The sequence below is a fragment of the Dysidea avara genome, chromosome 3, assembly GCF_963678975.1.
Source record: "Dysidea avara chromosome 3, odDysAvar1.4, whole genome shotgun sequence".
Taxonomy (NCBI): Eukaryota; Metazoa; Porifera; class Demospongiae; order Dictyoceratida; family Dysideidae; genus Dysidea; species Dysidea avara.
In genome coordinates, this window is record NC_089274.1 from 685,900 (window position 1) to 713,782 (window position 27,883).

The window sequence follows — 27,883 nt, forward strand, 5'->3', positions numbered from 1 at the left end:
ATGGTGTACGTCGAGCAGCTTGGTATTTGGGGGTTGCATCTCCGGTGTCAATGTGCATCACTGTCTCACCCCTCTCTCCTTCATCCAGTACAAATGTGATAATCACACTAAAGTGAAAGCAATTTAGCTTGATGTTACCATGGTAAACACACCCCATCTCAGCAACAGCCTTCTGTAACTTCCTCTTACAGTTCTCAGTGATAGATGCACATACCACTCTAATATTCTAATAGTGGCTGGGCTTGATCTTCAGGGTGTTCAGGTGCTGTATTGTGGCTAATTTTATTTTCTATTGAAGATGAAGCAGTGTCCATTGCTTCTGCCTGAGTTAGCACCCCCTACACATGTGCCTTGTGGGAGTTTACAGGTAGAACCACTAGGGTTGGTTAACACAATGGTAGCATTTCCTTTCACTTGGACGAAGGGTTCCTCAAGTTGTAGTTCAGAAGTTCTACAGGTTGGAATAGGAATGAGCCTCCTTTGACACTACGATTGTTCAGTGCAGCAATGGTGATCGCACTTGACCAAGGTGGTATACGCACAGAAACTACCAGGTTTACTCTTACACTTTTGGCAGAACATTCAACACTATTATTTTGGATTATCTGATGGTACCTTGGGATGGTATGCTACAATTCCAAATTACCGGCATAGACTTTCTGACAAAAGGAGGTCATCATATGCATCCATTTTGATGTAGACAGGTGTTCACATAACCTGCTGGTCAAATGTGATGTCAAGATTTAAGTAACCGTCCAACTGGAACTGCTGTCTATCATAAGTAAATGGAAGTTTATCTGCAGCCTTGAACTGCTTCTGTGTTATACCTGCTACAGATGTAACCTTTTTAAACAGCTCCGGGCCCATGATGGTAATATCAGCACCTGTATCAACCAAGCCCTGAGCAGGTACACCAGTAATATCAACTACGACTTTCCTGGGCTGACTGCCATTATCTTTAACACATACCACACCAACAGTACTGTCATCTGAATCTGAGAAAAGCATATCAATAGGATTAGAAGAGGATTTCTTGTCGATGTTTTGTGATATCCTTCATAGTACTGGGAGCATGTCTGTCTTAGATACTGTAAATCAGGAAAATTTGACGTAGAAAATTTTCGTCTTAAAATTTCGACGCAACACATTTTCATTGCTAGCATAATGACGAAAAAATTTTGACAGAATAACTATACGTTAATATTTGTATGTGCGAATTATTCATATGGTTAAAAATAATTCATCGTTTTAATTTTCTTCGATGCAGCTGGAGACAAAAAAAATTTGATGACGAATTTTTCGTGATTTACGGTACACTTCTCCCTTGCATAGTTGCAACTACATGTGGTCAGTTTTCTCACATACATAGTGGCATATTGGTATGTATCAGGCTTGTTGTAATTACCCAATGAAAGTAATCAGTACAATTACAATTACTTTTTGAAGCCAATCTAATGATTACAATTACAATTACTTCAGTATGTAAAATAATGATTAATAATTACAATTACTTTTCAATTACTACTGTACGTGTGGGGTTAGAGCTGGGTGATATACTGGTATTGTTAATAATCTGTGATATTTAAGTCATACTGGTTTTGACACCGCCTGCATTTTTTAATACCGCCATACCATCTGGGCACTATGGCCTCCCTGTGGGCTTGTTTCATCCCATATTTAGAAGGTAATCAGACATGTGACAATTAATGTTTGTAGGCAGGTGCTGATGTAGTCAGCTAACCAAACTATGTAAACAAGTTTGTTAGTGGTAGTTTGTACCTGAGGCTTGCTGAGCTACCATTGGTATTTGATGCTTTTGTTGTGGTAAATGGCAGTTACTTTAATACCAATAGTTTTTACATTAATACTGTGATACTTTTTATGGAAGGTATACCGTTTGTTATTTTTCAATACCGCCCAGCACTAATTGGGGTACAACAATAACTTACTTACAGTTCTCCAGCATTAATCTTAAGGTACGTCTATTAACTCTTCAAACTTTTTTGGTAATGGTCTACATATACTTTGGTCTGAGAACATTGCCACTATGGTTGAATACACACTCAAATGGTGCAAATGTTGCTACTGTTCTTTGCTATTGTACTTAAAATGGGGGTATTTATTTGCTTTTATCTTCCAAAATTTTAAAGGGCTTTCATCCTTTGTAAACTCTGCGTCATCCAGATACATTTAAATGTTTCTCTACTATTGAACATTATGTACCCCATGGGTATCCCATACTGTACATAAAATGTTTAACTATATGGTCAACAAATACATGACATATGATGTCAATAATTTACTGTAGCTACATGGGCCACATGTTATACACTTGGGATTGTGTACATAGTGTAGTCAAGTTATGGAGTAGTACTTTTATATAGCATAACTTTGATTACTTAAATTTAATTACATAATGATTATTGACTGAACAGCTAATTACAATTACAATTACCATTACTTTTATGCTCAGTGAGCCATTACAATTATAATTACAATTACTTGAAAATTGCTAATGATTAGTAATTAATTACAATTACGATTACAATTACAACAAGCCTGGTATGTATTGACGTGACGTCTTGAGGCTCCACTGGCTGTGGATGGTTGAGAGTATGCCAATCCTTCTGAGGTTTCTCATGTACAAATGAACATTTCTGGGAACGATGGCCCGTGGAATCTGGTAAGGGAACCTTGGTGTATTGATGCTGTTTGGCAAAATCGGTCAAGCAATGCTCTTTATTGCAAGCAGCAATGCATAATTCTTGGTAATCCCTAGCACCAGATACTGACAGTGCTTTCATAAGGGCATATTGAAGTCCCTCCTGCAATTGAGAATATAAAAGCATGTCGCGTGTCTCTACACTCATTTTGTCCTGGCCATACACTTGTCTGAAGATCTTCTTTAGACGGAGAATATAGTTCGAGACAGTTTCATCTGTTGCCTGTGTGGCATGCCAAAAGTCTTGGGCAGCTAGTGTCTTATTCCCAAAATTGAACTTCTTACTAAGTGTAGCTGTAGCTTGGGTAAAGGTAGATTTGCTTGATTGTTCTAACAACAAGAATTCTTGTCGTGCTTTGCCTCAGAGGTATCTCGAAAGTTGCAGTAGGCATTCTGAAACATTCCAGCCGTTCCATTCTGCGGCACCCTTGAATGTAAGTATCCAGTCATCCCATGAGTCATCCAAATTTTCTCCACAAAACAAGTTAAAAGGTGGGGATTTCCCACGTCGAGGGGTGACGGAGACACTAGACTCTTCTTCTTTATCGTCGCCACTTGCAGATGAAACATTGGTCCTTATGTCAGCTGTCTTGGAGTTGAGAAGTTTAATCAATTGAACAATCTCATTATCCTTTTCTTCTAGTACCTCTTCATGGGCTAGTCACACTTCAGTCACCAAAATCTCTTGGATTTCTGTTTCTTCTTGTGTGGGCTTAACAGGAGTCGTTTAGTTTCTTCTGCTCTTTCGATCAATATCTGACATTCATCAACTGTGCTGTGCGCAACTGCTCTGTGACCTTCTCTAGTTCTTGTGACTGTTTGTCTAATTCATGTGTTAAATGCTCTAGCTCGCTATCACTATCACGCAATGCATTGCGGTGATCGCTAGCCAAAATCATGTCAACCAGTTGACTCATCATATGCTCATTGTGGTCACGTGAATACGTGCATGTACAAATAGTTCCATTATCAAAAAGAAAAAGACTGATCTTTACCTTGTAAAATGACTTGGACATTCGAAGGGTCGCGATCCAATTCAATCAGCTTCCCTTCAGTCAACTGTGTCGTGGTCGCCATCAATCCGTCCTTCAGAAGTGACAGTATCTCAACGATGCACTGTAGATGAATTGCATTTAGACGTCGTGAGTTCAGTGCATCCCTCTTAGGTAGTTCAGTGTCCTTGTCATAACTTGTACTGTCAGTCTCTCTCCCACTCAGCTCACTCTGTTTAGTCACTAAGACTGTTAACTGGATATTGGTATCGCTCTCCAGCAAAACCTTCTTCGGTGTAGACTCTGTGCTCATCCTTGTTCAAACACAGTAGTACCTCCAATGTAAGTGGCACAGCACCTTGTGTTGGCAGCTTAAAGTTCTAATTAAAACACACTAGCACATGCGCATCTACAACGTAAAGCATTATATAGAATAGTATGTAGTATATATGAAGCCATGGATATACAACACTTTATTTCTATTGGATTGTGCCTTTACTTTTATATCGGCTCCATTAGAATTGTAACATTGTCAACTATTAACCATCACCCTCCGTGCTTCTTAACATGGAAAGCTAAAAATGACCTGGATGGACACCTCTCTTTGGATATGACCATCCCTTGCTTGATACAAAGTTTCAGTATATTTACTTTTATGGCTTCCATAATACAATTTCGATTGATTTTACTTACCAGGTTATTTGAGCGTGATATGATGTGTAATTTAAGTGGCGCCATATCTAATATGAAATAGTATGAATTAAGCAAATGTTGTACCAAGTTTGGTGCTTTTATCAAAAAGTGAACAATTTCTTTGCTTAACCCATTGCCAGCTGAATTTTCTGGCGACTACTAGCCGGATTGCTGTATTACCAAGTGTCTTCTTGGTAGTACGATAGATTTCAACTTGAACGATTTAACTCGTCTATTTTAGCAGCAAACACTTGCGATTACATAACAATCGCACATTAGTCCGGAAAGGATCCAGTTATCCCAGAAACGGGACCTATTGGTGTGTCCAATTTAGCACTAGCGCACCTCACTATTACACGCACTAAACAGTTTATAGCAAAGCTAGATTTTATTTCCTGCGTGATTTATAATGCCATGCCGCCATGTGGTGGCTACCGCCGTTAATGGGTAACCACTCTACCAATAAACTTTAGGTAATTTTCTGCTCCTCCTCCCCTGTTCTGAAGACTTGAAGAATATTGGTTAAAATCGGTGTATCGGTTATCAGTTACAGGAATAGGTAAATAATTAGTAAATATGAAAAAGATACATATTGATGAAACACTAGTCCATATTTTCCATAGTGATTACAGAGGCAAATATTCTTCATTTGTAATGCTGTGTAACAGGCTGAACATTGCTGAAAATGAAGCTCCTTCACTTTTTGTAATTGATACATGGGGTACACATGGGGTACACATGGGGTACACATGGGGTACACATGGGGTACACATTCAGGCAAAATCATTAAGTGTGACACATTCTTTCTTGTGATGCGGTATGTACTGTCATAGTAACGTTACAAAAAGTAAACAAACAAATAGAAGGAAAAATTAGGAATGTTAAGAGATCATAGTCATTAAAAGTAACAAGAGAGGTTGTCTACACCTGAAGATATACCGCAGTATGTACAATGTTTCATGGACTTACCTGTGTCCTACTTTGTGTCCCTTTTACCTTTTCTTACAGCGCAAGGTGTCAATTCACCTGTGATGGCTTCCATGTTATGGTCTGAGTTTTTTGTTGTGACTGGATTGATTACAGAGAGCCTTCTAGTGTTCTGCTGAAAATGAAGTGTAATTGCTACTTTGATATTCCGTAATAAATATTGATAGTTGGGGTACACGTTCAGAAGGAAAATTAATTTAATGGGATGATACAGTATGTGTGAGTTCATTAGTCATAATTATGTTATAAAAACAGTAAACACACAAGTAGAAGGAAAATGTAGTGAGGTTGCCTTATATGGTAGTGGACAATTAGCAATTAGATCCACTAGTATGTATCTTCAGGTGTAGGTGACCTTCCTTGTTTCAATGCTTTTTATTTCTGTGATCCCAACTCATATGTAAAACTTCTAATTTTTACTTACTCATTATGTTAATGAGGTACATTTTACCATTACTATATGAAGAAATCAACCAGCTGATGGCAGTTGTTTTGGTAGGTGTACAGGGTCCCAGAATTTTTTATGTTAACCGTTCAACTTGATTGTATCATTCTTTACTAATATGCGTACACCAAGTCTAAAGACTGGAACCCTAAAATCAGGCCACAGGAAGGCTCATTTAACAAGGTTGTGTGAGGCTGCCTTTAGACTGATGTTCTAAAGTGTATTAGTGTATGCATTACACCGTTATCGTAATATATTTCTACAGAACAAGTAACACTGCCCATACTGCATTACTTTACCATCGTCAACCAGCAGCCAGTGCATGCTAATGAATTTAGAGGGAAAGAGATGTGTAATCACATCAGCTTCAACTACGCGCTACAATGTTTACATAACATAGTAAGCAACTAACAACTCGTACTACATGATCACTACTAGCTGATTTGGCAGATCCATTATTGACAGCATGCATAACACTAGCTAGTACTTCTTACGCACAAGGGATAGTTACTTAATTATACAAGTACACAAAACAATTTGGAATGTTCAACTAGAGTAGGGACCATGGCACATCAATACACAGTAGGGATATAACACTTCTTATTATTTTACTGTGATTTAATATCGTGCACTACTCCAACTTGTTTCAGTACTTTTTATCGATGTGCTATGGTCCCTACTCTAGTTGAAAATTCCAAATTTTTTGTATACTTGTTTGTAAACTTTTTTGTAAATTAAAATTATTATGACTGGTGACCCCACACATACCACATCAAAAAAAAATAAATGGCGCCGTGCGCCCCAGCTATCAATTATCATCTGAATCTGCAATCTAGAGCTGGGCGGTATAAGATTTGTCAAAGCCGGTGCGGTATTATAGAAAATATCACGGTACAAATACATACCACGGTATGGATTATATTTTTGAAAATATTATGAATAAAGTTATTAAGTGAAACTTTCTTATGGGAAGGGTGATAGAAGGTTGATGAAACATGCTAAAATGACTTTAGGTAATAAGAAGTTTATCTTTTACATTGGCAAAGTATCTTCACATTGGTAACAGCAGGAAATGACAGGATGATGCTATGAATCAGTTGCCATCTAATTCTAGACAGTATGGTGGTATTTTCCAAATTCATCCAGTACAGTAACAGTATAAGTAAAATACCTTCTCCCTCTACTGCAATCAAAGTAACCACTATAAAAAATACAGACAATTTCCGTTATGAAGGGTAGCCATCATGTGCTACCACCAAATCAACACTTTTTGCTGTCAGCAAAGATGAATGGGACACAAAGGAAGACACTGGTAAGTCCATGAAGAATGCATTGTATGTACTGCAGTATGCCAAAAGGTGGCTGGAGCAACATCAAACAGTGAAACGTAGCCTTAGCCATAATCAAGTTATGCTTGTCTGAAGGCATCAGTCAGTCAGTCACTAGAAAATTCCATTTAAAAATAATTTAAAAGAAAATTTATGGCAACTTGTTGAAAGCATTTCGCACCTAAATGGCCTAACCAATACTGCTTCATCGTCGCCAAGGAAAAGTGAGGCTGGTTTTTGGGCGATGTTTTTTCATGGGCCATGCTGGTCCCTACTATATGGTACTATCAACTCTCCACTATTATTAACTCTTGGTACTAGAGTATGTACATGTTGGGCTGGATCCTCAAAAAACAGCTAAAAATTAAAGATTTACAGCCAATCAAATTTTCACCATATGTTTCCTGTGGAGAAGCCACAAAAGTGCAGTGTCCATTACAGCCTTTTCCCCGAACTTGTAATTGAGCCAAACCATATGTGTCTGTTGTTGACACCTTTGCTGTCACCACTAATCATCTGGTTGGCTGAAATGTTAACTCTCTTGAGAAAAAAATCCACTTTGTGTAGAGATGTACACTGCATGTATCGCTTAAGAATGATTGATAAATATATTCGGATGATTAAAGGCCATGTTGAGTGATAACTAACTTTTCACCCCACTGCAGTGTTGGGGTGTGGATTGTAATTTAATGCATGAGAGCAAAGTTTGAACCAGTCAGCAAGTCAGCTCACAACTAGGTACCCAAACCAGATTAACCGGCTACACGGGCACACTATAATTTGTGGTTACAAGTACCATACCATGTTCTGAATACCCGGCACAACTATCAGGTAAGCTGTTCACCGATTAGCCCAAACTTCATTAAAAGTGTCTTTGCCTAACCTTCTCACAATAATGAGTGCTGCTGTTCCTTGTAAGGTACAAGCAGTAGTAGCACTACAACTGCAAGCAACAATAATACTACAAGTAACTACAGCAGCAGCAGCAGCAGCAGCAGCGAAAGATATTGTCGCTACACCCCCACCCTCCAGGATCACCATAGGGAACAAGATTGTTGAAGTTTGCCAGTTCTGAAATGTTGCAACTACTAGTACTTTTGTGTACTAGTAGATGTTGTGTAAATGTGATTGTAGTCATGGTAATATGACTTCATACCACAAAAGTAGTCATAAAAAATGTCACACCTGCCTCTCCTGCTAGTACTTGTCCTTGTGTGCTGTACCTAACCATCTAGTAGTGTACATGTGTTTATGGTTTGATGTTATTGGTTAGCAGTCTACCGGTGTGGTAATGTGGTCAACATAATTAGGCAGAGAAAACTTTGTCTGTTTGTTTGTCCCATCTGTTGTATTAAAATAGGTGAAACTTTTTTGGGAGTTTGTTTGTGCTTTGTGTTTAAACTTCTTAGCTACACATGTACAAATACTCAAGAATAAGCTACAACAGCCAAGCTGTGAAAAAGGGTGCGGCCCCCAAAAAGCCAAGGTGGAAAAAGATAAGAATTCCAAGGTGGTGGCCAAGAAATGACTGTGATGGTAGGTTAATGGCAATTTGTTTTGCCTTCTCCAAGTTTCACTAGGATTCAGCACCAAATTCACCTGAATTGTTGTTTTTTGGCATATTTGCGCTAGCTAACTCATCACGTGTAGCCACACAATGCAAGCTCCCTTGGGTAGCTGCTCCAGTAATTGCGTGCCTTCGCACATGACATGTTCCAGTTGTGTGTCGTGTCAAGTCGTGGCCTGGATTTGAGCACTTGCGAAGGATTGTAACGTTACCTTTGGGTGGTACTGTAGATATCACTTCTTGTATTTGTATACTCCTAAGCCAGTTTGTGGCCAGCTTTGAGGTTTCTTTTTCTTTACTGCAGAAAGGATGAAGACGTCAAGAGCTGGGTTCTGAAGATATTTTTATAATGATGCATTTGTTTACAAAAATTAATGCTGTATGAAAATTATCACATGTCCTCTCTCCTGCAGGTAGACCAGAAATCTCTACAGGGTAACTTGTTTGTATACAGAGTGACTTCCAATGTAGCTAGATTCTCTTCAGAATGACTTGTTGTAGCTGAACTATCTACAAGATGACTTGTTTGTAGCTCAATTCTCCATGGGGTGACTTGTTTGTAGCTGAAAACTCTTCAGGGTGACTTGTTTAACACTGAATTCTCTACAGAGTGATTAGTGTGTAGTTGAACTTTCTACCGAGTGACTTGTTGGTAGCTGAATGCTCTACTGGGTTGTTTGTTTGCAGTTGAACATCTCTACAGGGTGATTTGTTTGTGGCTGGACTTTCCACAGAGTGATTTGTTTGTAGCTGAATTCTGTGCTGGGTGACTTGTTGAATACCAATGGGGTGACTTGTTCACTAAAGTCTCTATAGGGTTACTTGTTTGTGGCAGAATTCTCTGCAGGGTGATTTGTTTGTAGGTGATAGTTGAATGTTCTATAGGGTGACTTCATTGTAGTTGAACTCTCTACAAGGTGACTTCATTGTAGTTGAACGTTCTAATAGAGACTTATACCATATAGTAGGAAACTTTCGAGGCACAAAACTTTGGCGAATTGGAATTGGCATAAATAACTTGGCGAATTGCTCAGAGAGATTAGTCGCTCATAACGTCCACGTGTTATGGACACGAGAGCATAATCACAAGAAATAGTAGTGCATGAGTAAATACAAAGTAACTTTGTAGTTACTTGTGCCAGGTTATCACTATTTACCAAAGTTTTTTTTGCCTATTTTATTTTTGATTCCTGGTAGGCTTTCGCATTGTCTGATCCCGGGAGATGCTCCACTAAAACCATTATTCCCCGTGCCAGTTGTTGCCGCTACTGTTCCTGAGAGCAAAGAATTTGAAGAGGTGATTGATGTGTCAGATGTTGAATCGCCCATGAAAAAGAAAGCAAAGCTGTTTGATTTTAATCATGGGAGCAGAGATATGTGATGTGGAAATTAACTTTGCACAGCAACTCTTGAAATCACAATTTCCAAAGATAAATAGTTTGGCATGCACTTTATATCAAGAAAAGAAAGCAAACCTTACAGGATCAATTGGTTCAAAATCATTTATTGTAAGACCAGGCACCATTGGATAGTGGGTTCAACATTTTGATGTTGTATGTGGTGAAGTTAAAACATACAGTTTAATATTTAATCACTGCGACAAAGTAATAGAACACCTTATTTCAAATCTGTTTCAGCATGGCGAAGAAGAGATCACTATGCAGGTTGGTCATTCTCAAAAGCAGAAGGGCACCACTGACTATGGTGTGTTTGCCATCGCATTTGCAACAGTTACTGCTTTTGGGATCATCCCAGAAGTTAAAGCAAGAGGCTATGAGAGCACACTTAGTATATTGTTTCAGTGAAAATAAAATTGTCTCCATTTCTTGACATTCTAGTACAAGTGTGATTTCATCATTATGAGTAATGACATTCATTTTCCCACTTAGTACAAGTGTGATTTCATCATTATGAGTAATGACATTCATTTTCCCACTTTGATGACTTTCTCTTGTCAATCTATATATTTTGAAATAACATTCAGTTTTGAAAGTTCTAACGATTATAATGAAAAGGTTATTTGTAATGATACTCATTTTACAGATTGATTAAATAGCCTGGTTACCTGTAATTATTGTATACTGATAAATAGAGAATGTTATAGTCACACAAAATTTACAAGTTTATTACAGTAGTCAACACTATCAGCTGATAAACAATTCAAAATTCCTGTCTCTTTGATCCCATTTCGCACTGGACTTGGTTTTGTCTTTATGTAATTGTATAAAGTAACTTGATCCAGCTAGCACTCAAGGGATTAACTGCACTTAGCTTTAAATCAAGCAGCTGGCTAAATAATAGCTTTGCATTCCATTCTTGGAATTGTGAATGTAGATGGTCTGTTGTTGCTTTATTAACACTTAAGGTCTAGCTGGTTGGAGTCTATCTGTGCAGTTAGCAGGTAGTAAAACGACATTCGGGTTGTAGCTATCCAGTAATTTAAGAAAGGCTGAAGTAGTCTGAGCTTTAAATAAAATTATCAAATATCAATAAAGCAGGCTGATTGTCGGGCAGCTTCATCTCTTTCCTTTTGCATTAACATAAGGCAACATAATGTACAATTTCATTGTTGTCTTCTCTCATTTGACCAGTGGTTGTCACTGTGTGTCACATGTCAAGATGAAGAGAAAAGGTAATGTGGCAGGCTTCGGCTAGTTTTACCAACTGTGGTAAAAACTCTCCAGTCATGGATCCACCAAACACTGCAGTAATCTGCCTTTTGTCATCCTTGCCTACCACTTCAACCCATTTAATCCCTTCCTTCTCCAATAGTCCACGATGTATAGTTTAATACCATCTGGTCATAGTTAATGAGGTCATAGTTAATGATGAGTTCATGAGGAATTTCATCCATTGCAACAATGTTCTTTATCTCTAACAAGAACTCCTCCTTCACTTTGTTGAAATCTTCAACATCAATCTTGACTGTACTGCAAGCCTACACTTGACACATCCCATATGTTCTTTGTCCATGCATCTGTTAATTTAATTCCTCCACCATTCTTGGCAAGTTGGTTTGCATCATGGCTCTTGATGATCCCAGATGCAGCAGCTATGACAACAGAAGTATTTATGGCTATTCCATGTTTCCTGGTTTGCTTAATGTACTCTTGCTCCTGGACATCCAGCTCTGCTCCAATTAACAGCAGCCTTGTCTTCATTCATGGCAATTCTTGAATTTGCTTGGTACTGCCTTCAACAGTGTCAGGTGTGTCTTCAGTAGCTTCATTTGACGATCGTTTGGGCCTTTTGAATGTAGAGCGGTACTGATTCTTCCACCTTCTTATGAGGTTTTCGTTAGTCTGTACTTTGGGTATTTACTAGCATAATATTGCATAGGTAACACCATGTTCCAATGCCCCTGTGTTGGAGTAAGAATCAAGTATGAAGATCTTCCACCAGATGGTTTCTCATTCAAGTTTGCCTCTACTTCAACATTGGCCATTTCAATCGCCTTAGGTGGCACCTTCTTCCTTAGCAGACCAGTTGGATCAGGCAAGCTACTAGATGACGCAGGTTTGAAATACTTTAGAATGCCGGAATCAGCAGATCCTGTCACCATAATTGCAGCCTGAGGTAGTCACGTTTCGTCACATGTCAGTCTGACGGAATCATAATTATAACTATTATAAATGCATACATGGTTGAAAATATCTTTGGCGAAAAAAACTTTGGCAAATTAAGGGACGATTCACCAAATTTGCCACTAATGTTTTGTACTGGCAAAGTATACCAGTACACTGATGAATGTTCTATTAGGGTGACTGCACTAGTAGAGTATCAATCACTACCAGTACACTGATGAATGTTCTATTAGGGTGACTGCACTAGTAGAGTATCAATCACTACCAGTACACTGATGAATGTTCTATTAGGGTGACTGCACTAGTAGAGTATCAATCACTACCAGTACACTGATGAATGTTCTATTAGGGTGACTGCACTTGTTACACCTAGTTGACTTTCGTTGTGTAACTCAGTAGTTTTTAATCTGATTCCTTGTAAACCACTGAAAGATTGTTCTAAAATAATCTACCTCTACGTATTTTCAGCTGATTTTCAGCTGATTCCATTAACTGTACTTTTTATAATAAAAAAATTAAAACTGGATCATGTTGCACATGGTTGACATTTTTGTAATAACTCCATGACTGTTAGTGCGACTTCTTTCAAACCACTAAAGGTTTGCACTACAACGGTTACTCCATGTACAGATTCTCAAGTCATTCTTTCAAACAGTTTACTCTGTGGCCGTGACAAAAAAATTGCTATTGCATTTTTTTGCAAATTGCGTGTAACTTTCTTGTTCTTTATCTGGTGTGTACGAATTTGGACTGCAAACATGCTGCATTGTGGTCAGGTTCACTATGTACTTTTGTTCAAAGTTTATGGAGATTAGCAAACCTATACATTTTTGGAAAGCTTAGAGCATGAGGAATCTGAAAATCAATGTTTACATTTGCACATATTCCTGCAAGGTCAGCATTTTTAAATTTCAAAATGGCAGCCAATAAAGTAAGAAATTCCCGATATATCAATTTTAATTTGACATAAAAGTTCATTAATAAACTCAACAAATTCTCTGGTGACATTTTTACATCTCTATTAGAGGTGATAGTTAATCATGAATAATTAGAAGTTTTTACAAATGGAATAGAAGAGCATCCATTATGCTGCAATAACTCAAGAATAGTTCTAAGCAAAAAGAATTGTGGAATATTCCAGATTAATTTAATGAGATCTTTGTATAACTGGAGCAAAGTATAAGTTTGGCTTTCACTGAAACAGTTCAAGCCAGAAAAAATTGAGTTACTCTAATAGAGCAGTCACATACTCTAATAAAGCAGTCAATTTTGAGTCCATATTGCTAATGTAGCAGTCACTTTTATGAAACTCCTAGCTAGTGTGCTTATGTTAGACATAAATTTCAGGAGATTAGCTAATACTAGGTTTGAAAGAATAATCGTCATTTGCATAAAATATTCTCTCTTAAAAGGAACTTTGTTAATTAGCAATTGGCAACTATGACTTCACCCTGACCAGATCCAAGAGCACTTTTGCACGTACCAGTTGGTGGCATGCATTGACACAGTTTACTATGTCAAATATAACTTTGCTCTAAATTTATGGGCCTACATAATTATTATTAGAAAGCTTAGAGCATGGAGATCAATGCTTACATTTATACAGATACCTACATGTTAGTTAATTAGCAGTTTGAAAATAGCAGTCCATATGGTGCAAATTTCTCCATATATCAGCCTCTTATTGACAGAGAATTGTAACAAACACTATTTCTATGTTCTCACACCCATATAGAACCATTAATAGCCTCTAAAATGCTAAGTAACTTAAAAGCAATTTATTTGGCAAATAGTTATTGCATGAAACAAAGTGAATAAGTGAATTATTAACATTGAGATGTAGGGTACAGCTATGTATAAAGACGTCATGGCTATGTAGGTATGTACATATACATGTATTTATATCTATTACAGTTAATTCAAAGATATGAACCTAACAATGATCAGCACTGTCACTGTTGTCATTTTTGATGTATTATACAGTACTATAGTACTATATATATATTAGGGATCATGCAGAATTGAGCTTTTCTAGTTCAAAATATCACCCTAAAACCAGTCTCAATTTCCCTTCATGACAGCTTTGCAACATTGGCTAGGCATAGCCAAGCTCAAAAATGTCTTTAGACTAACCCCAAACTCTTCCAACAAAATTTCTATAGCATTTTAAAAATTTTCTATTCAACAGAATTTTACGCTGACTGACTGACAGCCAAGCATAATTTGACATATTGGCTTGATTTTGCCAACTGTAGATGTACAATACATGCATCATGGGCTTGCCTTTGTCCTCCTTTGTGTTCCAGTTCTCTTCACTGACAATGCAAGGTGTCAATTTACGCTACATAACGTGATACAGCTTAACTGTGGCTGTGTTAGCTTATCGCCAGTATTTTCCATAGCAATATGATTGATAGTGGAGAAACTTCTCACGCTGTTTTTGTTTGCAACGCTGTGTAATGTGAAAAGCATAGCTGAAAATGAATCGTAATGGCTTGCTACAAAATTGATGGTTGGGGGCTTGGGGCATGTGTCCAGGTGTATAGTTTTCCAAGTGCCCTTCTTCCTTTGATGCAGTATATGCACGGGTTCACCAGTCATAATTATGTTAGTCCCACATTTAATCCCTATATTTCAGTCTATACAGTAGTGAACAAGAGAGGTTGCCTATATTCTGCAGTGGACATTTAATCCCTAATTCAGTCATTTATAGACTGAATGAAGTATAGGGATTAATTGTCCACTAGTATATCTGCAGATGTATAGGCAACCTTTCTTCTTTCACTACTTTTTAGCAATTCCCTTGTTTCTCTACTTTTTTGATCGTAATCCAACTTTAAAATTTTTCATTTTTCCTTCTACTTGTATGTATAAATCTCCGTCACTTGTGCATCTGTACCACACAAACACAATTCTGTGCAAGGTAAATCGTTGCAATAGCACCAGCATTTTAGCATGGAGCAGTTACTTGTAAGCCTGTCATTAAAAGCATCTTGGCTAGATCTTTGTCATCTTCTGGATAAGAATCACTCCATCGACAATTGCAATATTTGGATTATTTAAAGATGGTAATCATTCTGTCACCAGAAAGGAAATTTACATTGGGTTAACAGTTAGGTAACAGTGGATACTAATTTTCAAGATCATGTATCAATTTTAACTTGTTGGTGCATGTCTATCTGGTGCATAAAATTGCTCTTGCTGATCATGGTGAATTCATTGTTTATGTAAAAAGGAAACTTCCCTTTTAGGAGAGAGCTAATTCCAATTACTTTTAAAATGAAAATTCTTTCAAAATTCATCTGGTGCTAATTATGCTAAACATACGTAAGCACATTAGCAAAAAAAATGGGCTCAAAAGTTGACTGCCTTTAAGCGACTGCTCTATTAGAGTATCTAAAATTTCAGCTTTTTTAGGTTTGAACTGTTTTAGTAGAAGTCATATTATACTTTGCACTAGTTATACTTTGCACCAGTTATACTCCAAATAATCCAGAATATTCATTAATTCTTTTCACTATAAATTATTCCTGAATTATTGCAGTATATTATAATAGATGTTCTTCTATTCCCTTTGTAAAAACTTTCAATTGTTCATGATTAACTGTCTCACCTCTAATGAAAAGAGGTGTAAAAATGTCACCAGAGAATTTGTTGAGTTCATTTATTAAACTTTTATGTCAAATTTAACTTGATATATTAGAGTTTTCTTATTTTATTAGCTGTCACTTTGAAATTTAAAAAAATGCTGACCTTGCAGGAATCTGTGCAAATGTAAACATTGATTTTGAGATTCCTCATGCTCTAAGCTTTCCAAAAATGTATAGGTTTGCTAATCTCCATAAACTTTGAGCGAAAGTGTATTTTTGACATAGTAAACCTGACTATTGTGTTCTTACTGCCCTCCAAATTTGAAGAAAATTGACTAAAGCATGTAACGAGTTATAGTGATTTTTCTAAGAAACTAAGATGAATTTTGAAGATGCATATCTCAGTGATGGCTTGGTGGATTCAGCTCAAATTTGAAACAGGGGATGCCCCACTCCGAGAGAGTTTCCACAGCAAAAAATAGTTAATTTCCAGTCAGGTACTATTGAGCTACGGATGTGTGAAAACAGCATTTTCTTGGTTCCTGTAAAAGACTTTGTTCATAGTGTATTACTGCTGAAGTAAATGATGAGGCAGGTATACAAGATGGAAGTTTAGTTGGTGTGGAAATGATCCTACCACAAGTAATGAATGCTACCTAACACTACAATTAGTCAATAATTTATGAGTATTAATATACAGTATAATTAGTTGATGTAACGCTTGGGGAGGGGGCTGACTTGTGGGGAAATATTCATGTGAAGCTGGTCATGTCTATTTGGGGAGGGGTGGTGCAATTACACTCTTTGCCTCTGCTTAGGACAATACATCACTGAGGTAATGGTCTGAACAGTGCAGTAAACTTCACTAGACTACAGTATGTCCCATTTATCATTTAATCGGTTGTGGGTTGTAATGCTGCACTGAGGTTCTTATCGAAGGCATTGGTAATTAGTACTGCATCTTCACAACCCCGGGATATTATTAAAGGAGCAGTAGGGTCGGCCCTGTTTGGCATAACTCCCTAGTCTCCTTACAATACAGAAACATCAAATTGATGTTTGTTACAATCTCCATAGAAACTTTGTCATGGTGTGCATTAATAACTCTTTGAATGTTTATCATATTCAAACCAAACTTGGTACCAAGATTTGTTGTTAAACCTCATCCCTTATGTGTACCAAATTTAACCAGTTGATTGTTCGGTTCAAACATCAACTTCAATATCACCATTATAATTCTATGATGAGTGTGTGGTGATATTGAGGGTTGAGGTTTCTACTGAACTAAGCAGCTGATTTTGTAATTGAACACGAGATGTTGTTAACCAATTCACCAATGCTTTCGCATGAGTAAAACTACTCTCTTAGTGAGTTTTCTCACAGAATATCCCACTAGAGCACGTAACCAATTCTAAACCTTCGTTAATATAGAGCTATATTTTCATGTTTTCTCCAGTGACAATAAAGTCGTACATGTCCAGAGTCATAAGTTTTTGTGACACATGTACTAGAGATGCAACGATATATCGTGTATCATGATGATATATATATATATATCGACATACCGTGGCTTGTTAACATGGCTGACAATCAAATTATTGTACATTGTGGTCAAACTGAGTAGTATGTAATGCTTCTCGAAGAAAAATTAGCTCACTTATTTCTTTTAAAAAACAAACAATAACATAGACCATTGCTTAAACTCCACTTTGTATCACGCAATATATCGCTGTATCATGATACACCAGAGGCAATATATCGATACACCTACACACTGTATCATTGTGTCTCTAACATGTACATATGCACAATTCACAAATTCCCCCATAGAAACCATGTGTTTGTCTGTCTGTCTGTATGTCCTGCTGCAGAATGTAATGGCTACAGTTCAGCTGGCCAGGAAGTTGGAGACATTGCTAATACACAACCAGGAAGTGGCCAGTTGGTTGATAGACACCCTCAGGGAGGTGAGCACATGTGATCTATACATGTTGGTCATGTGATCTCTTAGAAATTGACTGCATTACTTCAACAAAGATTTAATGAGGCAAAGAAACAGGTTACTGTGTTGTTGGTATGGCAACACTTTGTCCGAGTACTAGATGATCAGCTTCATAACTATGGCAACTGGTTTAATGGTTACCTCAAAATTGTTGAACAGGTGTGATGTTGCTATGACAACCAGTTGTGTTATGATGTGTTGCTAGGCATTCAAACATAATGACAGTCAAGTGCAGGTGGCAGCTTATAAGGCGTGGCAATGTCTCCTTGACAACTATGCCCTGGAGCCAAGTAAGTAACATAAAAATAATTCATGTATCAGCTGAGATAAACTTGTCTGTAGTACTTGTTCCTAGGCTACACATTACTGATGAACAAAACATTAAAATAGTTTATTTAGTGAATCAGCTTGAAACAGTGGTAGTTATTCTAATTGTTTAAGCCATCATCACATGATCAGCTGCTATGTAGTGAAAAGCTAACTACTGACATGTTCCATTTTTTTCAGCGGTGCTGTTTGTGTGTTTGTCTGTTGGTCAATAAAGGAGTGGACTGCAGCCTTAGTCTTAATACTAGACAGTAAACACTACAAATCAGCAAGTGTACTATTATTATTATGATGTATCGGTAGAAATTTTCTCTACAAACATACTTCATGAAGCTGCTATCACCAATTGCAAAAAAAAAAAAAAAAATTCTGCCTATATGGTAAATCAGGGGTTAGGGGGACTAGCCCCCCCCCCCCCCCCCTTGGATTAACTGTTCCCTCTCCCTCAGGTAAAGCCTTGACATGTAGATTTTCCCAATATTCTATAATCAAAATGTTCAATAGAAAGATCACACCTGGTTTTTCAAATATTTCCTGGGAGGAGCATGCCCCTAGAAACCTCATGCTTTACATTTCAGAGTGTGCTGTGCAGTCCTATGGGATGCAGTAAAACGTGGTAACAGAATAATTGAAAATTACATTCTAAATTATTTGTGCTCTTTATAGCAACTCTGCTGACAACACAATCGCAATAACAGAATAACGCCTCGGGGTGATCGTTAAATAAAATGCACACAAAACTATCAACCCTAGAACAAACTAACCTAAACTACTTTCTAATACACTTCAATACACAGTCACTACAAAATTGGAAGTTCTTTCTACTTTGCTTGCTTTTGCCAGCTTTCACATATTAGTAACTGCCCGAATTTAACACTCCCACTCCCACACAATCTACCCTGGAGTAATCTACTAACACTGATAGTCATCCATCACCAAACATGTTTAAAGTATATTCTAAAGTCAAGCACTACTTGAAAACTCTCGTTGCTTTGACTCTAATAAATTAGTTACTCATGTGAACAGCTGGTATAGCAGAAAGAACTTAAAATTTTGTAATGATAGTGAAGTGTATTAGGGAGTAGTTTAGGGTAGGATAGTATTGTCTGCATTCTATTTAGCAAGTACGCACAAAAAAAAAAAAATATATATATATATATATATATATGGAATTTTCAAAAAGAGTAGGGACCATAGCACATTGATAAAAAGTACTGAAACAGGTTGGAGTAGTGTATGATATTAAACCACAGTAAAACAATAAGAAGTGTTGTATCCCTACTGTGAATTTCTAGCACAGTAGGGATATAACACTTCTTATTGTTTTACAATATCATGCACTACTCCAGCTTGTTTCAGTACTTTTTATTGATGTGTTATGGTTCCTACTCTAGTTTAAAATAGGGTTCCACCAATACAGAAAAATACCTACCGATACCTAACAGTAAATTTTCATAGTTACTAATGCCATACAGCTTACACACCTCTCAAGTTAGCTTGTGTGACTGCTCTATTAGAATATTTTATTGTGCAGTGACTGTTCTATTAGAGTATTTCGATTTTTTTCATGCAAACATAGTAAGTAGCAGTTGCTCATGTTTTAACAAAGCAAGTATCCATTACGCTTCATTGTCAGCTATGTTCAACCCGTTACACAGCATTACGAATCAAGAACTGTTCGAAAAGTACCTCTGCAATCAAAGTAGCCACTATGAAAAATACGGATGATTTCCGTTAATTGTGAAGGGAAACTATCACACGCTACCACCAAATTGACACCTTTTTCTGTCAGCAAAGATGAATGGGACACTGGTAAGTCCATTGTACGTACTGTGGTATGCCAAAAGTTATGTGTCCGGCTGAAGCAACGTCAAACAGTGAAATAATCAAGCCCATAGCCTCAGCCGTTATTGAGTTAAGCTTGTCTGAAGGTATCATCAGTCAGTCACTAGAAAATTCCATTTAATGTTTTTTTATAGCAACTTGTTGAAAGCGTTTTGGGTCAATCTGAAGGTTTGTTTGGGCTTAGTTTTACCTAACCAATACTGTTTCATCTTCATCGGGGAAAAGTAAGGCTGGTTTTTGGGTGGCGTTTTTCATGGGCCACACCCAAACCTTTATGGTCCCTACTATACAGTATTATCATAGTGTATGATGAACACCTTGAGGATCTCATCTAGTGTTCTGCTATTGTGAAGTGTTCTCAGCAGAGTTGCTGAATACTATAGAGTGTAAATTATTTGGAATGCAATTTTTTATTATTCTGTTATTCTGCTGTTCCGTTGTTTTGTATTCCAGGTTTTACTGCTTCTCATCCTATAGTAGTGCTAAAACCAAATACCGCGCCCCTTACATTCCAAAACAACTTTGTGAAATTTTTGGATTGAGCCCTGTCTTTTCAAGTGTCAATCCACAGGTAGGAATAACCAACCTGGCAGGAGAGATGTGTTTTGTTTGCTGCTAATATACTATGGAACAAATAGTCAGACAGTCAGTAGAAAATTCAATATATGTAACTATAAAGTGTGTTAATACATTTCAAGTTCACTTTGAAAACATGTTTGTTAAGATGTCACTGGTCCAGTATTAAGAGCTCTGTTGATTTGTTCAATTGCTCTAATTGAGCATGTATACACCTGTTGACAAAACAAAATACTCTAATAGAACAGTCAGTTGGTGTTCAGTCTTTTAATACTGTAGTCACTATTTTTGTGTTCTCATTTTAGGAGTGTTGACTGGCAGTCGTCGTATCAGGTTGATAATGACTCCTCTAATTGTGAGTGGGCTATATGCTTGTAACCATAGTGATGTAGTGTACATGTAGGGCTTCCCTTCACCTGTACGACATCGTGATGCTGACATGCAGCGATACTGTGTGTGGCAGCATTTGATCGGTTGTCTTGGTAACAAGAGGCCACAGTGCATGAAACAAGTAAGAATACACTTGTACGTTATACTCTCATGTGGGTGTGGTCATTGTCTCAGGTGATCTCCCCATTATTGCTGTTTTGTGTGGGTGTTGACACACGTTGTGCTAATATGTTGCTTGATGAGTGGGCGTTTAATGGTGCCCATGTGAGCCTTACCCCCACCACACCTCCATCATGTCATACCACTTCAAATGACATCATGAATGTGTTTGTAAACATTGTGCATTGTCATGGTGATACTACAACACTGGTCTCATCACCACGATTACACCCTGGCCTAGTATACCGATCATTGTTACTAAGTTGTTGTCAGTTAGTGACATCGCTATGTGGGTTGTCAGGAAGTCATATCAGTGGAGCTGTTGCACCTGCTATCAAATGTGGTAAGCCTACTTGACGAATCACTAGTACATGATCTGTCCCCACATGTGTGGTTTATAATTACATTATCATTACCTAGGTGATGGCCACACCTTGTTTTTAAAGCACCCTAAGGCATTTTTCTTATTTATGGAAGCCATACTGCAACTGTCACCATTAGTTACTGGTAAGATATCTATCAGAGGAGGTGGTGACCTGTCATATCTTGAACTGGATGAAGTCATATGTCTGTCCCAGATCTCTTACAAACAACATTAATTTACTTTCCTAACTAATAAACAAGTGTTAACACCTGGTGCCATATTTGGCAGTGTAATCACACATCAAAGAGTTATGACATGTGTCCAACCTCCTCTCAAGTGATGTACTGTTACATACGCCCTACCCCCTATACAGAGGAAGTTTGTCGCAGTGTTTGGCAAGGTGTATACCGGTGTGTCACAAAGATCCTGACAGACCCTGGGATACTATCTGTGTCACAGCTGGCTCTGCCACTAATAAGTATCCTTTGTATTGCCATGAAGACCAGGAAGCACCTAGCTTATCAGATGGTATCAGAGTTGTGTCATTTCTACCATCAAATTCCCTTCAAATTGTCATCTGAGAAATTGACTGTGACATCATCACTAAATAATAAGGTTTGTGTGGTTGTTATAACAACGGTTTATAATGTCCATTGGACACCTCTCTGTAGTGGACACTTTAAGAGTGAAATTTTAGCTAAATGGTTGAACCAGATTTGTTGGGAACAACACCTTTGTCATTATCAGGAGCGCATTGAATCTTATGGATAAGGGAGCATGTAACTCCGTACACTACCAATACAACAGGCAAAATTCAAGCATAGCGTCTAGTGTACTATATATGTATCATTGGTTACATGCAATAAGGATGTGTAGAATGGACCACCACTTCATATTCTGTGAAGGCAGCCAAGCTGGCTTCAATAGGCAGCCATCAGTTCGAAGGATAACTCTACAATGGTCAAGTTAAGTTATTTCACATCATTTGTGAATGCAGAAAGGCTACCCTGTTATGGTTGTGCTACTATTCTTCCGTCATGCTATTTGAGTTTCCATAGCTTTGTTTCAGTGATGCCAGTAATGTGACGTACTTGAGCATGCCTCTCTGTAAATGCCCAAATTTTATAAAATTAGTTTTTTTATAGCACACAGCAGCCATGTTTGAATTTCGCTGTTTATGGAGTTACATTCCCCCTTGTCCAGATAGTCTCGTGCCCAGACCTCACCCACTGTGTTGAGTAGGGTCTGGTGAAAAACGCTAGAGTTTTGGGCCCTACACCATTTTTCCTTTTCTAACCAATCAAACACTTTAATTCAGCTACAATGTGATTTGATAGGCTAGAACAACGAAGATGGCTGACTGGAACCATGAATACAAATGCATAAACAATGTCACCAGACCCTACTCAATGCAGTGGGTGGGGTCTGGGCATGAGACAATTGTCCAGAGGATTTGATCCGCTATTATGGAGGTTGGCGTGTGGGCACACCATGGTTTGCTGAAATTGTAAAAACATGTGTGTGACGTGTACCTATCTACCTAGCTTGTATTCTTTGCACGGATGTGGTTTCTTTTTGTCAGTTTGAAATACACATGTTGTGACTTTGAATGACCTTCCCATTAGCCTCTTCGGGTGCCACGAACTTTCTGTTATCCAAACTGTGAACTGACTGTTCTATTAGAGTATTTAACTAAGCTCAATGTATGGGCTTTGTTTACCCAAAACTTTTTCATTATCTAAAACACACCTGGGGCTCAATGAGTTCGGATAATGGAGGGACCACTGTATATGCAAATTTTCAAGAGATGTATTTGTTTTGCAGTTGTTCAGCTGTCTACAAAACTTTACTCCCAAAAATTAATGATTAGTACTGTGCTTATCATGCAGATTAGGGATCATGGAGTTTTGGGCTTTCTTGTCCTTCAAAATCACCCTCACTTTTCCTTCTAAACAGCTTGGTAGTATTGGTTAAGAATCAGTTCCCTATTTTACTTGAATTTTCTACTAACTGATGTCTTCAGCCCAGCATAACTCGACAATGTATAAGGCTACGGGCTGTATTCACTGTTCAATGTCACTTTGTCCCAAGATGTGCCTTTTCACCAACTGCAGTACATACAAAGTATAACCTGTACAAACACACTGTCCCCAGTATAACCTGTACAAACACACTGTCCCCAGTATAACCTGTACAAGCACACTGTCCCCAGTATAACCTGTACAAACACACTGTCCCCAGTATAACTCATGAACACACTGTCCCAGTCTAGCCACTGTGTTGAGTTTAGCGACAACCTACTGTAGCTCTTGTTAAGTTCATTGAACCTGTTGTTTTATATGTCTAAGATTTTGACAAGTGAAAATTAATTTTGATTTCAATGGTCATATTAAGAATTCCAATCATTTATCATTTGACTCTTGTTAACAGGTAGTCAGTCAATCATATAAGCCTTATCCGAAATTACGTCACAGACTTAAAAATGGCCGCTGTAGTGGGGGGACTCTCATAAATTTGTATGGGCGACTATGGGGAGAAAAATTTTGAATGGCAATATCTCAGCCAAGCAAACTCTTTACAATAAGTACGTACAAGCAATTTTCGGCTGATTATCAAAATGCTAGATTCCTATTCTTTCAGCTAATTTATAACCATACCCACTGATTAGAGCTTGATATCTTCCTTCTTGGCTGAGATATTGTCATTCAAAATTTTTCTTCCCATAGTCACCCATGCAAATTTTACGAGAGTCCCCACTACAGTGGCCATTTTTATGTCTGTGACATAATTTCGGATAAGGCTCATTGAATACTGTGGAACCCTGCACAGCCTGAGGACACCCAACACTTAGTTAAGGTCCCACAGTATCCGTAGTACTAGTATATTAGTGAAACAAGAGATGGTATTACAGCATAGCTTGGTGAGAAAATGTCTACATTGGCATGGTTATAGCAATGATTTTGTTCAATGCCAAAGTAAGGATTTTCCCAATGAGCTATGCTGTAATACCATCATTCATCTCTTGATTCACTACTTTTTATTGCTTGGATCCCTAAAATTAATTTTTAATATACTAGTTTGTTTGGTTTCTTGTTATAGCAGCATACAGCTATACATGTGTGACTGTTCTATTAGGGTGAAGGGGTGTGGTGATTATTCCTTTTTTCACCTAACCAAGACGTGTGGTTTCCACACTCAATCATTACTAGTCAAGCTAGATTGTTAAGAGGTGTGGTCTATCGTGAAATTACAAGTATCTGTTGGGTGTCTAGTATCTTTTACACTAGCATAAGTGCTTTGAAGAATTAATAGTATTTATGTGCTGTTATTATAATTTTTATTTTGTTTTTAGTGCTATATTAGACCAGGACTCTTTATAAACAAGCTTTTTATCATGGATGTTTCTATGATGTTTCTATGATGGCTATTAGAGATGCCATTTTAGGAGTGCCTGTCATTTTGAGGGCTAAGGTGTGGGCGTGGCCAGTGATATATATATATATATACCACACCTGTGGTTGAGATCAAAAGCGCCGCGCTGTGGTATATAACTGATATACCATGCTTTGTGGCTACGCTTACCATATATGGTGTAACTTCACACATTCTGCGAAATCCTTATCTAAACGGTAAACAAGTCTCCAATAGCAAGCGCCTAAATCAACCAACAATTATTCACCTCAGGAACTGGAACAAGTTTTGATGAACTCTTGTCTCCTTCGTGGATAACTCACTAATCGCGACTGTGTGGGCGTGGCACCATTAAAAGTGTAAAACATCTGATCCATCAAGAATTTCTATTGATTTCCATCTCCAGGAGGTGCTGTTTCACTATAACTCACTATCTATAATCGTTTTCATCTACTAGGGTGTAGAATATAACTATAAAATATATAACCCAAAAACCTGCCTCAATTTTTCCTCACAACAAGATGACAGTATTGGTTGGGTAAAATTAAGCCCGAAACTGTCCTCAGATTGACCAGAAACGTTTCCGTCAAGTTGCTACAGAATTTTTAAAAATTTATTCAATGGAATTTTCTACTGCCTGCCTGCCTGACGCCTTCAGTCAAGCATAGCAGAAAACTGGCTACAGCTACAGTCCTAATTCTTTCGCAGAAACGCTTCTAGTTCGCTTAAGAAAAAACCTTTGGTATATTGATAAACATACAATGCTTGCGCTATTGTCTTACCTTTTATCCTTCTTTACCATGGCCATCAGTCAAGGTTCTACCACGGAGTGTTAATAGACTAAAGTAGGGTTTCCATCTACCAGTGTATATTGCATCAAACTATTCGAATACACGTGGCTCGCTGGTTTTCAAAGTTGGTAGTTGATATCAATCAGTGAGAGCAACTCGCGGTGAACTAGCAATGTGTAGTCAATAAATGTAGTTTAGTAACAGTGTTAAAACTGAGCCAGGTCATTTAGGTCCCACTTTATAAAGATTATCCGGGTCTGACCCCACATGCTAAATTAATTAGTGTAACGAACGTCATAGTCTTCTTTCGTGAGCCACGCCCACTTGTGTAAATTACTGTCTGTAGACATATGGTAACCATACCCATTCATTAGTCTGTAGATATGCACGGATCCACGTCCATTATTGTCTACAGGCTTATGTAGAGCCACGCCCACTTGTCAGTTGTTATTGTATGAGTCATAATCTAGTATATAGTGCTGTGATTAACTCTATAATATTGTGACTGGTTTTGTGAAAAGCAGGCTATTTAGTGGTCATGAGCTTACAAAAAAACTTCACAAACAAGTATAAGAAAAAATTAGGGAATTTAAATTAGAGTAGGGACAGTGTATAGTGCTGCAATAAAAAGTACTGAAACAAGCTGGATCAGAGTAGTACGTAATGTCCAAATACTGTAAAACAATAAGAAGTGAATATCCCTACTGCACATTTAAAATTCCTAATTTTTTCTTATACTTGTGATAAACTGACCTTGTTATCAATAGTTCTCTATCACCATTAGAGAGAAATTGATCAGTGAATTTGTGTTTGTACAGTTAATAGATAAGTCTTGTACACAGTGTTGTTTTACAGGTGTTGTTTCCATGGGAATTCTTGTTGGAAATGATATTACATCAGCCAGTGATATTGCAGAAAATTCCTATGGTAACAGTGTTGACACTTTTGAAGTTTGCCGTCAGCAATTGTAGGAGTTACCTCAAGAATGCATTATCCATAGCAACCATGTTAGAGCATGCATCACCTAGCAACAAGGAACAACGTTGGCTACTGTTTGAAGTATGGAACACCTTTATTAGTCTGTTAGCAGAGAGGATAACAAAAGTTAGTGTAGTGTGCGTGCGTGTGTAGTGTGTGTGTGTGTACACTAGGACATAGTGCTAATGATTAATTAGCCAGAGAGACCATTAAACAGTAATCAGACACACTAAATAGTTTACAATGCTTGATTGAATGATCAACACCTAATACTCATGATACACAATAAATATTCAAATTCAAGATGTTGACATTTGTCATAACTTTTCCTATGGATGTTGCACTTTGTCCTCCAGTACCACCATTAAACACAAAGCAAAACACTAAACTTTTGTGTTCAGTGGGTACAGGAGAGATAAGTGCACCTTCCATGTTAAAGAACCTGTCACTAGTTATGTAACTATCACTAGTTATGTATCTGTCACTAGTTGTGTAACTATCACTAGTTATGTATCTGTCACTAGTTGTGTAACCATCACTAGTTATGTATCTGTCACTAGTTGTGTAACCATCACTAGTTATGTATCTGTCACTAGTTGTGTATCTGTCACTAGTTGTGTAACTATCACTAGTTATGTATCTGTCACTAGTTGTGTAACTGTCGCTAGTTATGTAACTATTACTAGTTGTGTAACTGTCACTAGTTGTGTAACTATCACTAGTTATGTATCTGTCACTAGTTGTGTATCTGTCACTAGTTGTGTAACTATCACTAGTTATGTATCTGTCACTAGTTGTGTAACTGTCGCTAGTTATGTAACTATTACTAGTTATGTATCTGTCACTAGTTGTGTAACTGTCGCTAGTTATGTAACTATTACTAGTTGTGTAACTGTCACTAGTTGTGTAACCATCACTAGTTATGTATCTGTCACTAGTTGTGTATTTGTCACTAGTTGTGTAACTATCACTAGTTATGTATCTGTCACTAGTTGTGTAACTATCACTAGTTATGTATCTGTCACTAGTTGTGTAACTATCACTAGTTATGTATCTGTCACTAGTTGTGTAACTATCACTAGTTATGTATCTTTCACTAGTTGTGTAACTGTCACTAGTTGTGTAACTATCA

At 37.6% G+C, this 27,883-nt stretch overlaps 1 protein-coding gene across 2 annotated transcripts in view; it reads left to right on the forward strand.

Annotated features, from left to right (window-relative positions):
• The window catches only part of LOC136248643 (serine-rich adhesin for platelets-like), a 49,460-nt gene that overhangs the window by 9,787 nt on the left and 11,790 nt on the right, over positions 1 to 27,883 (forward strand). For both annotated transcript variants that reach the window (XM_066040408.1, XM_066040409.1), the window contains exons 9-17: positions 17,780 to 17,875; positions 17,920 to 18,069; positions 18,116 to 18,200; positions 20,964 to 21,013; positions 21,062 to 21,169; positions 21,223 to 21,550; positions 21,628 to 21,714; positions 21,945 to 22,186; positions 26,629 to 26,877. In XM_066040408.1, coding sequence (XP_065896480.1) covers positions 17,780 to 17,875; positions 17,920 to 18,069; positions 18,116 to 18,200; positions 20,964 to 21,013; positions 21,062 to 21,169; positions 21,223 to 21,550; positions 21,628 to 21,714; positions 21,945 to 22,186; positions 26,629 to 26,877 — 1,395 coding nt within the window. The remainder of the gene's footprint in view (positions 1 to 17,779; positions 17,876 to 17,919; positions 18,070 to 18,115; positions 18,201 to 20,963; positions 21,014 to 21,061; positions 21,170 to 21,222; positions 21,551 to 21,627; positions 21,715 to 21,944; positions 22,187 to 26,628; positions 26,878 to 27,883) is intronic.